The 15,346-nt window shown below is 46.1% G+C and overlaps 2 protein-coding genes across 6 annotated transcripts; both read left to right on the plus strand.

The window, feature by feature from the left end:
• The first annotated feature begins 704 nt into the window (after window positions 1-704).
• On the plus strand, window positions 705-5,153 carry eif1axb (eukaryotic translation initiation factor 1A X-linked b). The gene is made up of 7 exons (XM_054765308.1): window positions 705-871; window positions 1,420-1,503; window positions 2,594-2,697; window positions 2,829-2,879; window positions 2,961-3,042; window positions 4,080-4,171; window positions 4,248-5,153. Exons 1-7 carry the CDS (start codon window positions 856-858, stop codon window positions 4,251-4,253), a joined length of 435 nt encoding a protein of 144 aa, XP_054621283.1. The 5' UTR covers window positions 705-855; the 3' UTR covers window positions 4,254-5,153.
• Window positions 5,154-5,476: 323 nt separating this feature from the next.
• Window positions 5,477-14,758, plus strand: map7d2b (MAP7 domain containing 2b). 5 transcript variants are annotated; one of them, XM_054765515.1, is made up of 18 exons: window positions 5,477-5,561; window positions 5,876-5,936; window positions 6,500-6,586; window positions 6,661-6,720; window positions 6,883-7,043; window positions 9,233-9,371; window positions 10,524-10,610; window positions 11,278-11,370; window positions 11,481-11,578; window positions 11,651-11,724; window positions 11,787-11,998; window positions 12,101-12,239; window positions 12,319-12,499; window positions 12,573-12,677; window positions 12,779-12,842; window positions 13,031-13,175; window positions 13,286-13,530; window positions 13,600-14,758. In XM_054765515.1, the coding sequence occupies exons 2-17, from the start codon at window positions 5,897-5,899 to the stop codon at window positions 13,527-13,529; spliced, it is 1,929 nt and encodes a 642-aa protein (XP_054621490.1). In that variant the 5' UTR covers window positions 5,477-5,561; window positions 5,876-5,896; the 3' UTR covers window position 13,530; window positions 13,600-14,758. The 5 variants fall into 5 exon arrangements, with proteins under 5 accessions (XP_054621490.1, XP_054621491.1, XP_054621492.1 ...); XM_054765516.1 differs by having other exon boundaries at window positions 5,484-5,501; XM_054765517.1 differs by lacking the exon at window positions 5,477-5,561 and having other exon boundaries at window positions 5,614-5,936; window positions 13,640-14,758.
• Window positions 14,759-15,346: the final 588 nt, after the last annotated feature.

Raw genomic sequence — 15,346 nt, forward strand, 5'->3', positions numbered from 1 at the left:
GCATGTCTGGAAGCCACAAAATTATATTTTATTGTCATAATTAAGGTAGAATTTTGCTTTGCTCATCAGTTCAGTTTTTTGTAGCAGCCCCAATAAGAAAGCTTGTTCACATCGTGTTTCCTCTTCACAGACACACAGGCCATCTTTGACATCAAAATAAAATACATTGATTACTTTTTGGAAAAATATTTCTGAAATTGAGATATATTTACACTTAATTCAATGCAGTTATTTACAAACATGCAACTTAATTGCTAAAAGGTTCGTGTGTTTCCTTTTGCATGTTTGAGATTTTTACCGTACTGCTACCCAGCCACACCTCGGTAGTTGGGGACCACTGCCATAGCTGCACGAACGACTTGTCGCCCCCTGGTGTTGTGTATGAACAACACACTTTCACGTCCGCAGGGTCATGTCAAACAAACAAAAAATATAATAAGTAGGGAGAATGTTTTGTAAATGTTCCTGCATCGTTCCATGGCAACAAATAGATATATAATTTGATAAACAAGCATACACAGAAGGCTGGCATACACCATGACACATAAATGACACTCTAATTTACGATGAATACATTGACGTTCAGTGTAGTATAGTCACAGAAAATGGCAACTGTGACAAGTGTTAGCCTTGTCTTTGTCCGTTAACCTTGTTCAATAAAGCGTTTTCTGAATGCCCTCGGACGACGCACGCGCAATCCAGGGTGTGAGCATCAGCGGTACCAGTGGCTGCTAGCTAGCTTGTCGCCTCGTTCGGTCCACTTGAGCGCTTACGCTTTCGTGACACTTGTAAACAAGTCAGGCGTTCATCTTTTTTCCAACGACCGAGATTAATTTGACGGAGGTGTGAGGGAATATGCCCAAGAATAAAGGTGAGTAGCGGTGAGGTGTTGAAAGGTGTCTGTTTTGTCTTTTTTTTTTGTCTTCGAGCCCGCCGCGGAGACACGCACGGGGGAACGTGACAACTAGCTGCTAATGCTAGCTAGCTACACGGATTACATGTTTTTGTCGGGGCCCTTGTTGTCTTTCAGATCAACTAGTTTGATTTTTAAAGTTGGTTCACTGTCGTGACACTAAGCGGAACTTAGCCGGCTAGCTCCCGATGCCAACTGAGGCTTGTAATTATGCCGCTAGCCATCGCAGCTAGCTAGCTAGTTTCGAGTTTCATCACACCCGCTTGGCCTTTGACATCTGTTTTAGTTATTAGTTGTCATCAAGAGCGGTGGCTTAAAACCACTCCTTTTATTTAACGAGTTTTCTCTTGTAGTCGTTTACTGTTAAAAACACAACCGTACCAAGGGTTTCAGAGCCATGCTACGTCACGTTGGCAATGTGTAGTTGCTTAATTTAAGTCGCGCGACCTGATTGTCGTCCATTGAAGTTTGTGTCCTCCTAACCTCTGCCCTGCTTCTGCTTCTAGGTAAGGGAGGAAAGAATCGGCGGCGTGGAAAGAACGAAAATGAGTCTGAGAAGAGAGAGCTGGTGTTCAAAGAGGATGGACAGGGTGAGTGCATCTTTAATCCCCAGTTTACAGTATTTAGGGTGGCGGGTTTTTTTTACAAACAGAGCCGAATCATAAAAAGACTGTCATGCAGTCGCGTTTCGCCTGTTATGTATATGGGAGCCATCACATTTTAGAGTAGAAATCAGTAGAAAGATGGTAAAATAATCCATAAAGTCAAAACTCAGAGCATGTTGTCTTAAATGAAGATTTATCGTGTAATTAATACGATCGCCATGCGCGATATAGTAGAAGAGACTTGTAAATATGTGGCTATGTAGAGCCGGGGCGTCCTACGTGTGGCTTGTGGCATATTCTATGCTGTTTGTCTGCTGTTCTTCATGGAGGTGATAAGAAAATAAGCCATTAAGTCAAGAACATGGCTATACTCGCTCACACCATGATACAATATTGCACATAATAAAGAGAAGTCAAAATAAAAGTCAAGTACGTGCTCCCCGCACATGGTTTCACTGCCAAGCGTGTCTTGCCAGCCAGGGCAGTAGAGCCCACTCACCCTGGCTGGCGAGACTCGCTGGGGGAGGAGGAAGCGTCGGCCGCCACGTTAACAAAGATGCAGGGTGGGCTCATGAGTAAAATAGTAATGGCGGCGTTTCTTTCTTTTCCTTGGGAGAATGAACAGAATAAGATTTTCATTGCATGGTATAACTGCTGTTTTACCATGCACATGACAATAAAACTCTTGAATCTTGAATCTTGAATCTTTGTGATGCTGCCGTTTTTAAAGCGCCTATTTAGAAATGAGATTGCATGTTGGTGTGAATCAATATCTCAATCTCAATATTTTTGTTTTGTGCAGCCGTAAAATGAATCACTAAATATTATGAAGGAGCACGAGCGCCACACTGAAAAGAGAAGTTTCATGTTTGAACAAGTTATCACACTAACACAATGATTAGCCTTCCCAGACTGTCCAATCAGTAACAATGTACTTCAAATGAAGTCCTCATGTTTTCAAAGTGAGCTGACTTGCAAACGTTGGGAATCCTGCTCATGTGGCCTCATTGTATTCAAGGTCACGCTGCTTACTCTTTGCTCCGTATCTATTCCGGGCTCTCTCGTATCGTTCCAGAATATGCTCAGGTGATTAAAATGTTGGGGAACGGCCGTCTGGAGGCCATGTGCTTTGACGGCGCCAAGCGGCTCTGCCATATCAGAGGAAAACTCCGGAAAAAGGTGGGAATGTTGTGAAGCGTAACGCTGAGTCGGCTTGTTGTCAGTGGCTCAATGCTGCTGTCGTCACATGACCCACATGCACGGGTCGCAGAGTTCAATGTGATGATGATCTCCCCTCTCCGTTTGTTCAGGTTTGGATCAACTCGTCAGACATCATCCTGGTGGGGCTGAGAGAATACCAGGTGATGCCTCAGATGGAACGAGACCCTCATCTTCAAGTTTGTTGTTGTTTTTTTTGGGTATCTAATCGTGTCTTATTGCAGGACAACAAGGCCGACGTCATCCTCAAGTACAACGCAGATGAGGCTCGCAGTCTCAAAGCTTATGGCGAGCTGCCAGAGCACGGTGAGTGAATCGACATCACACATCACCACTGCAGGTGGTCCTCGGTGTATGACGTTCCGTTTCGTGCCGGGCGAAAGAATATACAACATGTGTCTGCTCAGCCACACCGAGAAAGAATAACATTGCTGACTAGTTAGCTTTTTACTTCATTATGTCTTCCAAGCGGCAGTGCACCAACGAAAAGGAAAGCCATCACCATCGAAGTGAAAATGAACATCATAAAAAGCTCATGGCCACGCTTCTCAAGTCCCAACTGCTTGATTGTCATTATTATTCAGGATAAAGATTATTGAATGCTATAGGGGTCATGGATTCCGTACGCTGTTACAAGGAGACCTGGGAGGTGAAGAGGTTATCCTTTTTATCACTTTCATTTCGTTCCAGTATCTAATATTTTGTATCTTTTATGGCCTTCATGTGTTCAGTGTGAGTGACTTAGGAGTTCTGACTTCCACTGAAGCTCGGCTTACATTGCAGTCTCTTTCGTAACCCCAGAACCACCTGTAGTAATAATTAACTACATTGGTGCCTTGGTCAGCGTCATTAATCCGTTTCAGAAGGTCCGACTCAACTCAAAACTGATTCTTAACCAAGGCAATTTTTCCCAGTAATGTAAATCCAATTAATCTGTTCCAGACACCCAAAAACATTTTTACCACAAAGCACATTTTATAGACAAAAATTATAGTTTTATGTGCAGAAAATGGTGCAAAAATAATTACAAATGAATGGCCAACTGAGGAAAGAGATAATGCTTGGAGGCCAATGCCTTTTTTTAAGTTACTATTCATGTTGCACAAAACGTCTATGCAGACAGGTCTGTTAAAGGCTTTTTAACATGCACACTTTTGCATAAAAAAAGAATACCACAACCATAACATAGGAAGATGGAGACATGAACATTGAACATCATTTTACCTCTAGTGGATGCCCTTTGCAAAGTTGGAAGTCACATTTGTCTGTACTTGCAAACTTTCCATGCCTGACACTGAGTACGCGCGTTCACTCAGCCGACTTGTGCCCTTTTTTTGTCACAGCCAAAATCAACGAGACAGAAAACTTCGGTCCCGGAGACGACGACGACATCCAGTTTGATGACATTGGCGATGATGATGAGGACATTGATGAGGTAAGCTCTTTAACGTGACTTGAGTTTTGTGTTCTCAGTCATCACCATGCTCATTTTTGACTGTCTTCCCTTGCAGATTTAAAGACCTGCCACCAGGGGGCGACAGTGGCATTTTACTAGAGACGCTCCAGTTGGGATTTTCTGAACCCATACAGCACCGCTAACTATTTCTTAAGATCATGCCGAGCCTGTACGGTGTGTTAATTTTCAGTAGACATTTCCATCAGTAGACATGTTTGTTGTTTCAGAGGGACTTATGAGTGCTTTGAATATGTTAGAATGAATAAACATGAATGGTGCTTGAGGTAAACGTTCATGACCATAGAGCTGGGATGAGGACTCAAACTATGTTCATCACCAGCATCTTGGAGGATTTAAAAAAAAAAATTGTTCCCACCCAACAGAAAGCAAATTTGTGTTCAGCCATTATCTTCTTTGTTCCTTGTCTGCTCCCTTTGGAGGAGGCCAGCATGTGACTGCAACACATCACACACAATGTCTTTTAGAAAAAATAAAGTATTTATATTAATTTCACAGCATGTGGAATTTAAGGAGATACAAACAATTTACAATTTTGTTTTTCTTCATTCTTTATTTTTGCATCTGCATCCTCGTTAGATATCTGCTGTTTGTTCAGTGTGGCAAAAAGCCATCCACTAGTTTCAAGAGAACAATCAAAAATGTGTTTTGTTTTGTTTTTTTAATTGCGCCCCTTCTTTTTGTCCACACTGTGTGTGTTATTGCTGCTCGGCTGCCACAAGCAGCAGTTGGTTCAGGAAACGTGGAAATCCTCACATCACCCAATTACCCTCACGTTATCTGTACAAAAAATAAATCATATTTGAACTATTTTCCTTTGTGTGGCTACTGTTGCTGCACCTCATTTTTAAAACCGCTGCTCTCTCTTGGTGGCCTGTTGCTGTGATGTACAGCAGTGTAACTGGTGTGGCGGCCTGGTGTCTAATAAAGATCTTAACTCTAATGACCCGTGCTTTGATTGTATTTTGATAAAACAAAACATAATGACACAAGACTGATGTGGAAACTTTGCCTATAATGTGCCCTGCAATTGGCTGGCGATCAGTCCAGGCTGTACCCTGCCTCTCGCCGGAAGCCAGCTGGGATAGGCTCCAGCCTATCCCAGTTACCCTAGTGAGGACAAGCGGCATAGAAAATGAATGATGTGTAAACAGTGTATGTGTGTATGCTGGAGGGCGTTTGTGGAACAGACCATATTGTGTCGGCGACGTCATCACCGGTGGCCTGCCTCAGAAGGCGCCGACTGTGACGTCACTGCGCCACCGGGCCTGGTCTGCGTTCGGCACGTGCGGTACGTCACGAACCCAAATGAGGCCACGTGAGGGGGAAAGATACGTTGATGGGCTGAAAGGTTGTTCTGAGAAATTATTGTGAAATTATACTATACTACCAAAATTGTGCACTATTACCAAGCGGTGGTGTTAAATGTTATGTTTTAGACGTTTTACTCAATTGTGGCTTAAAATTGTAGTTTGTTTAACCACTGAATTTAGCAAGAATGTTAGCTTAAATTGGGGCTAGCTAGCTAGCAAGTGAGGAAACAAGGAAGTACTCGCTCCCGCCCTTCATCCTCTCCACCCCTCCCTTTCTTTGAGCATCCTCTCCTCACTACACCCTGAGTCATCTCACAGCTGCTTCCATCCACATTGTTTCCCCCCTCAATAGGTTCCTGTCAGGTTCGTTGTCATGACCCGGGTGGTTCCGACTCGTCCTGCTGCTTTGACAGGTGAGTTAAAATGCATCATTTAGACAAAGCACACGTGCAGAACAACAAACACCTAACGGGCATACTTGAGGCTATCCAACATTTGCATGGAGCTGTCAAGTTTTATGTCATTTCTGTATTTTGCATTTTATGATTTAGCCCAAAAATAGCGTTAAATAGCTACACTACGTGCACTGTAAGACTTCAGTATGCTGATAATATATGAAATAGTACATGTTCTGTTGTGAATGTGTTGTGGGACTGTGTGTGCTGAAATTATTTTAATTTTAAGACTGTGTGTATAATCAGACGTGTTGTCAATACAGATGTCCACTGTCAATCACAGGGTTTGCAAAATACAAGCTCTCAATCGCTACTTTATTGTGACCCCTGACCCCTGAGGCTTGAAGGCGACTGACGTGTGTGTAATTACATTTGGACGCCATGTTTAGCATGTTGCCAACACTCCCATGGCGAACAAGCTTGCAGTCACGTTTTCCTCTCCGGTGTTTGTTGTTCTATTTTTACATCTGTGCCAGTGAACCATGTTATGTTTGCTCTCTCCAAACACAAAAAAAACACAGCCCTAGCCCCGCCTCCCTCACCCCTGCTGACCAATCGGAAGGCTTCTCCGTCTCGCAGCTCGCCTTCCGGTCACAGGAGCCCCCCAGGTAAATGTTACAATCGATGTGTGTTAGTGGGGATGCGGGCGGGAAAGTGCAGGTAAATTTTCTTCTGTGTTTAGGTGTGCGACATGCACTGCTTTTAGCTAAGGACAGACATGGCAATGGAGGAAAGACACAAGGTGAGACGTTTCAAAACCTTTAACGCCTGCTCAAACCACCACAAAACCACTAGGGGACATATTTACATAGTGCTATAATCTCACTTATTGTGAAATATTTATCAGTGTTGTCAATATACTGTTGTAAGTAGAACATAAGCACGCGTGTGTGTGCGTCCATAGAGCTGTCAGAGGCGTTGCAGGACAAAGAGCGGCGCGCTCGGCAGCAGCTGGAGCGCCGAGGCGAGGAGCGAGAGCGCAAGATGGCGGCACAGAGGCGGAAGGAAGAGCAGCGCCACCTGGCGGCCGAGGAGAAGAGACGACAGCAACAGGAGGCGGACAAGGTCAGAGGTCACAGCAAGCTTTTCGTCAATGTTGGGAGTCATTCTCAGCATCTTGGATGTTTCACTCATTCTACTAAGACGCGAAGATGTCATCGGGTTTGTGTGTTTTGACCCCACATAGTGACAAATGTAACATCCCGGCATGAGGACATCAAGTAATGTTCCCCACATTAGGACAAATAGAATGTCCCTTGATGAGGACGTGTGTGCAGTCCTCCACTAGCGAATGCATAATGTCACCATTTGGGGACTGACGTAATGGCCCAGCATGAGGACACATGTAATGTTCTTTTATGAGGACACGTGCGCTGTCCTCCACATGAGGCCACATAATGTCCCCACTTTGGGACAATTCTAATGTCCCAGCATGAGGACATAACATAATGTTCTCCACATGGAGACAAACACATTGTCCCTTGATGAGGACACATGTAATGTCCTGGCATAAGGACAAATGTAGTGTCCTTTTGAGAGGACATGTGTGCTGTCCACATTACGACACGTGCGCAAATGTAATGTCCCAGCATGCGGATGTAAAATAATGTCCTCCACATGAGGACAAATACAATGTTCCTTGATGAGGACACATGTAGTCCTCATGTGATGACATGTGTGCTGTCCTTCAGGATGCATAATGTCCCCACTTGGGGACATAAAGAAATGCTCTGGCATAAGGACAAATGATGTGGCATCCATTCAAGGACTCATAATGACCTGATATGGGGACATAAAGTAATGTCACGACATAAGGACAAATGTAGTGTCCTCTTATGAGGACATTGTATAGTCCATCATGGGGACACATGTACTGTCCTCCACACGAGGATGCACCCAATATCCCAACATGAGGACTAATATAATGTCCCAGCATGAGGACATCTATAATGGCAACACTTGAGGACAAATATGCCTTTCCTGGATGTTGACATGTCCCAGAGTTAGGCCATATGGAATGAGGACAGATGTTGTAGATGATCTGCGATGAGGACTTGTGTAATGTTCCCACAGAAGGACAAATATTGCAATAAAAAATGGATATAAACTAGTAAAACTATCCAATAAATACTGTCTGCGTATGAGGATGCAGTGGGTCACAGGCTGCACAAACGCAGGCGTCTGTGATGTTTTTCAATGAGTCTTTAATTACAGCATTAAGGACACTATGAAGTACGTGCTTGGAGGAGGAGAACGTTAAATAATGTTTGTTCACACTAACGACACCTTTTAAGCGCCGATCGGCGGGCGAAGGGTTAACGAGCCCCCGAGGCTCTGTCTGGTCCTCTGTGGAGCGCCTGGTTGCCTCCATTGATTTAACGCCTCTGTTAGCACGCGTACATCCTGACCCACCCCCCACGACATGCAGGAGCCAATGACACAATGATGGCTGGCTGTGGCGAGGGATGACATCAGCGGCAGCGTATCGCGTGGCGTTTACGGGAAGGCATGAATCCACGGAGTGACAGGCACATATTTCTTTTGAGGTGAAAGAACGCCGATGACAGCAGTCAAGCTAACTTTGTCATGGCTATTAGCTTGTTCCTCATCTACAGCATGTTAAGTATTGAAATGTGTTAAATATGTAAACCAGGGTTGTCCAAAGTGCGGTCGAGGGCCAATTTTTGGCCAGCGACTGTTTTTTTTTTTTATTGGCCCATTGTTAAAATAAAATGAACCCGTTAATATGATAGATTCTTAGAGATTACTCTAATAGCTTTGTCACATTTAACAGAGATAAGATGTGGATGATTTGTTTTGATAGCTTAGAATTTAGCATTTTAGCATCTTTAATGTACAAAATAAACCAAACCGGAAATTAAGAGATGTTTTACTGTGACGTCCAGTCATTAGTCTATTTAACCTGGTGATTAATTTTCTGTCAGCTGACTGAGTCTACTGGAGGGAGGGAGGAGGGGGAGGGGTGGGAGACAGCAGCTAGAGAGGGGGAGGGGGGAGGAGAGGTGTGTTGCAGTCCTCTCTCTCCTCGGGTATCGAACAAGCGAGCTGCAGCCCAAACAGACTAGTGGGACAGTGGCGAAGGGGAGAGGCTGCTGCTGCTGCTGCTGCTGCTGCGCTCAGATGTGGTTACCATGGCGCAGCCGTCACCCTGTGCATCGCCGGGCGTCCGCCGCCGTAGCGACGGCTCAGTGAGGGAGTGTCTCTTCTTCCCTGTGTCTGAACGCAACGAGCAGGAGAGGCTGGAGGCCCTGGTACGCCGGAGAGCCGGGGGCGCTGAGCGGAGAGGAGGAGCAGAAGGAGGGGAGGCCCGGGACCACCTGGATAACAGGCCTAAACGATGGACCTGGGGGGGACCGCCTGATGGAGTGGAGGGTGAGTGTGATGTAGATGAGGTGATGGCCTGCTAGAGGGCGATGGAAGGTGAGGAGATGAGAAATGAAGTGATGGAGGGGAAAAAAGGGTGTGGAGGCTGCAGTGGAGCTGCTTTGTCTGCTCCTCAGCATGTCTCCTCCTCCTGCTGGCTACATGTGGCCTTGGAAGTGTGCCACAGGTGTGTGTGTATGTCATTGCTGTGTAGTTTTATTTCCATGCTGTCACAAAGGAGGGCATCACAGCTAACCTGTGACATGTTCATTATTCTATCCGTTTCTGTGAAGAAAACCATTAAAAACCATCAACCACGTCACTGCCGTTTTGTCAGTGGCATCATGTGACCAAGCTTCAGGCCGCCAGAGCTGTGAATTCTGCGGTGCGTTCATAACGGCATCAATAATGCAGCCGGGCCGTCCTGGCGCTGACCTGGGATCAGACCCGCCCAGCGTGCCGTCGCGCTGCAGCAGAACCTCATCCGGCACCGCCATTAAAGGACAGGCACACACGGGACGCTGTTTTTATGTGACGTGTCGTCACTGGGAACATGTTCAGGGTGTCATGGCGGCGTGATGTAACAGGAGATGGTGTCTTTGTTTTGGACACTGGAATTCATGGATGGACGGCACATGCTTCAGTGGGCGGGGGCTGTCACCTTTTCAAACCTGTTGTATGTGATTAAAGAGGAAATGGACCTACATGACTGCTCCAGCTTGCGGTTCTGAGGCGTGTGTGGTCTTATGCTGCCATGTTGGATTTCCTGCATGCTTGCTGTACAGAAAACTGGGAAGCTGGAAACAGCGGCTAGGAAAATTTCACTGGAACGCAAGCCGGACCCACAGTTCCTGGCTGGAATTGGGACAAATGAATGTACGATCTCATGGAGATGCAGTAGTCTGACATCACACAACAATGGCGGCACCCACAGAGATGCACCTGAAAAATTACATTCACTTATTTTGCATTTATGTATTTTGCATCAAGTATGGTGTTTCCCATTTCCCTGTTTTATTGAATGCAGCATCAGATTATATTTTACATGAAGTAGCTTTTGTTTGGCCTCCTCCTGGATTGTGTGTGAATGCTTGTGTGCGCACGTGCACAGGTGCGAGCGTAACGCTTTGCTTTGTCCGCTCTGCCTCACCTGTCGCCCAGGTAACCCTAAGACCCCACCCTGCCACGCTGTTGAGCCTAATCAGCTCCCTGCTGCTTCAGCTTCCAGTGTCCACCAATCCCGTCACGGTACAGATCACATGACTCTGTGTGCCCCGCCAGCATGTCATGGCTGTTCCGGTTCTGGACTTCATGTCTGTGTGTGTGTGTTAGTTTCTGGTCTGTTTGGTCCTGGTGCGCATATATGCATTTTCATGTAAATAATCATAGCTCACACACGTGTACAGCTGTGTTGTTGTCACGCATCATGTGACCTCTTATGTATGTTGTCATGAAGGTCTGCTCTGAGCCACCCTCCCCCACCGTCAACCCAACAAAGGAGGGCTGCGCCACTTCCTGTCCTCCTGGCTTTTACAATTACACACACACACACACACACACACATATTGAATCTCCACTTATATCACCAATGTATTCAGATTTAACTACAAATAGAGATTTCAGACTTTGAAGATGATGAATTAAATGATATGTCCAGTTAATGATTGTCATTAGAAATACAATAGATGGAAGTCGTGCATTTTATGTCATATTTTTAGCCATTTAAGCTTGAATTAGTTCATTTAAGATGAAGTACGGATTCATCATCTCCATCCCACATCACCATGGTAACATCGGTCATTTTGTGTCTCTTTGGATCAGTGTCCTGGTACCAACAACATTCCAGATGCGTCCCGGTGGCCCCCAACTCACCTCCAAGCGACGTTCCTCTGACATGTCTTCTGTTTTCTTGCAGTCTGTGAATTCCTGGCCCCACCCACCTCTTCAGATCCACCAATGAACAAGCAGCTGTCCAACTCGTCAACTGCCCTCCACTCAACAGAGACAGGTGAGGAGGTGGAAGCATAGTTCCTCATCTCATCATCTCATGTCTTCTCATTAGCGTCTGTGTGACACGTGGACTCTTAAATGAGCATTGTTGTGTGTCGACACAAACAGCTTCCCCCATCAACAAGCACAGATCTCACAGAAGTTCCTCCAACCGCAGGAGCATCGCTGCCTTCCCTGAAGAGATGTCGAAGGCCAAAACGCCCACGGTCAACACACACACAAACACACACACACACAGAATGTGCATGTCATGCTTAATTTCCAAATGTGACCTACAGGGGGAGTTTCCTAACGCACCTGTTCGTAGCTCATCCTTCAGAGCCAATAATAAAGGTCCCGCTACACCAAAAAGGTACCACAAACACACACACACACACAAATGGCCAAATGCTGATGCCGTTGTTTTACTTCCAGGATGCGGTCAAACAGGAGTCGGGCCCAGTCGCCCTGTTCCCCTGGCCAGTACCCACCCTCCCCTCTCCGGCAGAGGGTCACAACTCCTGGCGCTGGGGACGACAGGAGTCACGCTGAAGTCAAAGGTCACAGTACCCTGGACAGGAAGTCTGCCAAATCTGAGAACTCTGAGAAGAAAATCCCCAAATCCACCAGCAGAGAACTCTGTGCAGGTGAAGAGATGAAAATGAAACTACAAACATGTCTGCCTTTGGAAGCATGTTGTCTTGATTTAATTCATGCGGCATCCTGACCATGCCATCCATGCATCGTAGAGTCTCCAGGAGCGCACACAAGCCGGAGCGTCGGCGGAACCATGGATGCAGAGGAGGCATCCAGACTGCTGGCCGAGAGGCGCCGCCTGGCCCGAATACAGAAGGAGCAGGAGGAGAAACAGCGGCTGGAGGAGGAGCAGTGAGTGTGCCGTCTGCTCGCAGAAGCCCCGAACCCCTGAGTGAGACTCCACTAGCTTAGGCCTTCCATGTTCCACCAGGCTGAGGGCAGAGGAGGAGCGCAGGAGGCAGCAGGAGTCCCGGGAGCTGCAGGAGAGAGCCGCACAGCAGGCAGAGGAGGACCGAGTCCGTCGGGAGGAGGAGAGGAGAAGCAGAGAGGAGGAGGAACGGCGGCAGAAGGAGCAGCGATGGAAGAACATGCAGGAGCAGCTGGACAAAGAGGTCTGCTTTCATCAGCATTATCAAAATGGTGAATCCAGTGGACCATCTTGAATAACGCCTTGTTGTTCCTCAGCGGGAGGAGGCCTTCCAGCGAGCCCAGAAAGAGGCTGAGAGGAAGCAGAGGGAGCGAGAGCAGCTTCATATCCAGGAGGAGCAGGAGAGGCTGCAGAGGAAGAAGGTGTGTGTCTGTGTCTATGTTGAGAAGGTTGTGCCTCTGATGAAGCGGAGAACTTTGTTGTGTTCCTTCGTCACCACCATGTCTTCTCTCTCCTTTTAAAGAGAATTGAAGAAATAATGAAGAGAACAAGGAAGAGTGACGTGGACGCACTATCTGGTGCTGCAGGTACAAACTCATTATCTCATCCCATGGTCAAATTGTTGCAAATCGGTAGGTGCAGGGTGACTCAGCAGCCTCAAGCTGACTGGAAAACAGCGCCCCCTGTTGCATGACATCAGTATTACTATGCCACGTAGAGCACAAGTACATTAGATGTTGTCTTCAGACCAGCTTGTTGTAATGTGTGTTGGTAGCATCTGACGTGAAGTCTGAGACACCGCTCATCCTGGAGGATGACATGCCGACTCCTGCTGAGGCCCCTGTCATCCTGCTTGGACCACTTGAGAACAAGAGCTTTGTGGACGAGTTGTCAGACGGGGTCCAGTCCATGGACGTGAGGTGAGGCGTCACCCTGTAGAACATCCCGGCTGCCGGGTCAACACACTAGGCTGTCTGTAAAGTCAGTCCCTTTCTGTTGTTTCTGTAAGTTCTCTGTCTGTCTCCGTCAGTCCAGTGTCCAGGGAGGAGCCGGCCAGCGCTCAGGAGTTTTCACCAGTTGCCGACGGGACAGATGGCTGCTCCCTGGAGCACATGATGGACCTGGACCCAGCACAAGCGCCCCCTTACCCTAAACTGCAGGCCGGCAGCGGAGTGGGCGACCTTAACAAGAACCTTCTCATCCAAGCGTACAGTACCGCCGCCGAGTCCTCTCAGCTCATACACAGCGTTGGTCCCAGCGAGTTGGATGTGTGAGGTAGATGATGTGACTGGAGTGAACGCGCTGTGAGGTCCATCATAGACCACATCTTTTCTTGCTTTTTAGGAGACGTTGATCAGCAGCAACAATCATTCTTTCCCTCCAGGAACAACTGCTCATCATCCACCCTGATCAGCGTCCTGCTGTTGGACAGAGTTGGATAATCATTTAGTGAAGACACCATGTAGAGTCACATCTAAACGGCTTCTAATCAATGACCTGCAAGCAAGGTCTTCCTATTTATTGATTGAATAACACACATTGCATTGCATGTGAGAGCTTGACGGTTTGCTTGAAGGAAAGGTTTTGTTCTCTCGATGAATGAAGGAGCTCAGATATCACATAAGCAGTTGATCACTGAGGGAAATGCAGAAGTGCAGCCTCACTTATAGCCCAGGTTTAAGACAATGTGGATTTAACAAGAAAGCATCCATATCTTCACTGCCACATGCTTTAATCAGCGTTAAACTCATGCTTTGGGACATGTGTAAATACTGTACATGTGACTGGGCGGCGCCTGGAACAAAAAAAAAAGCGTGTGGCTAGGAGACATGTTAGCGGTCGTGCTCATAGCTTTGTTCCTCGGTGGCTCCTGCGCGTTCCTGTCCACGCTGGTGTTTTGATTCGTAGCCTGTAGCTTTGCCTCCTCTGCTGCTCGTCGCTGGACATTTTGTGGACGGTCCACAGTTGGGGGAGGGGCTAAGAAATGTCACCTGGCCTATGATTGGTCAGCGGACCAGGAAGTGTATGTTGTGTACTTGTGAGGCACCGACTAGCCACGCTAGCTGCAGTGTGCACTATTATTACCACTACCCCCCCCCCACCCCCACCACCACCACCACCACCACCAAAATATACCTCACCCATTGAGAACACACAGCTTATCACCTCTGAGGCCTTCAACCTCTGCGCTCCATGGTTTGACTTCCCGCTGGAGCTCCTGCAGCTCATGCACCTGTGTTCCAATAGCATCCTTGAAGTAGCAACACAGGAAGTGGATTTTTTTTCTCAGCGGCATTGCAAGAGCCACCATGATGTTCCATTAGAAGAGCGGGACTAAATAACATAAAGACCACCTCATGTCTACGACTACTACTACTACTACTACTACTACTGCTACTACTGCTACTGCGACTACTAGTACCTGCAGTCTGTTTGAATATATCATTGTAGATGTAATGCATGGATTACTGCTAAAAATCACTAATAAACTTCATCAAAACCACTTGTGTCAATGAAGCATAATCAGGTTGGGCGATACTGTACTTCAATTTTTTGTACCATCCAATAACAAGTAAATACGGAACCAGTATTGCCAATATCGATAACCTTTTGCTTGACATTTTTCAAGATCATTTAATGATTTTGTGTTTTTGCCGTCAATTTGTTGATCATGATTAAAATCAGAATACAACAATTTAGGCAAACAAAACAACTTTGATCAGCACACTTATTTGTGAACAATTTAACAATATATGGTACAAATACAACCATATAAGTCAGTATAACAATGTCAACAAACAATACAATTATTCTCTTTTATTACACACAATTGTTTGAGTAAAACAAAGCCAACACTATAACTAAACAAACGGAAAAAAAACTCACCTATCCCGTTACCCACGAGTTAGGTTACCAAAAAGTTACTATTTTTCATATTTATCTTCTCCATCATGTGACTGTTTTAAAATTATTTAATTTTACTTTTTAAAAACATACAGTATTTCCGATACTACGGATGCTGATACCAATGCTTTTTAACTTTAGCATTTTCTAAATAAAAGCAAAAAATATAGTTGGTTCTCCTTCAAAT

This window comes from Dunckerocampus dactyliophorus, chromosome 21 (genome assembly GCF_027744805.1).
Source record: "Dunckerocampus dactyliophorus isolate RoL2022-P2 chromosome 21, RoL_Ddac_1.1, whole genome shotgun sequence".
NCBI lineage: Eukaryota > Metazoa > Chordata > Actinopteri > Syngnathiformes > Syngnathidae > Dunckerocampus > Dunckerocampus dactyliophorus.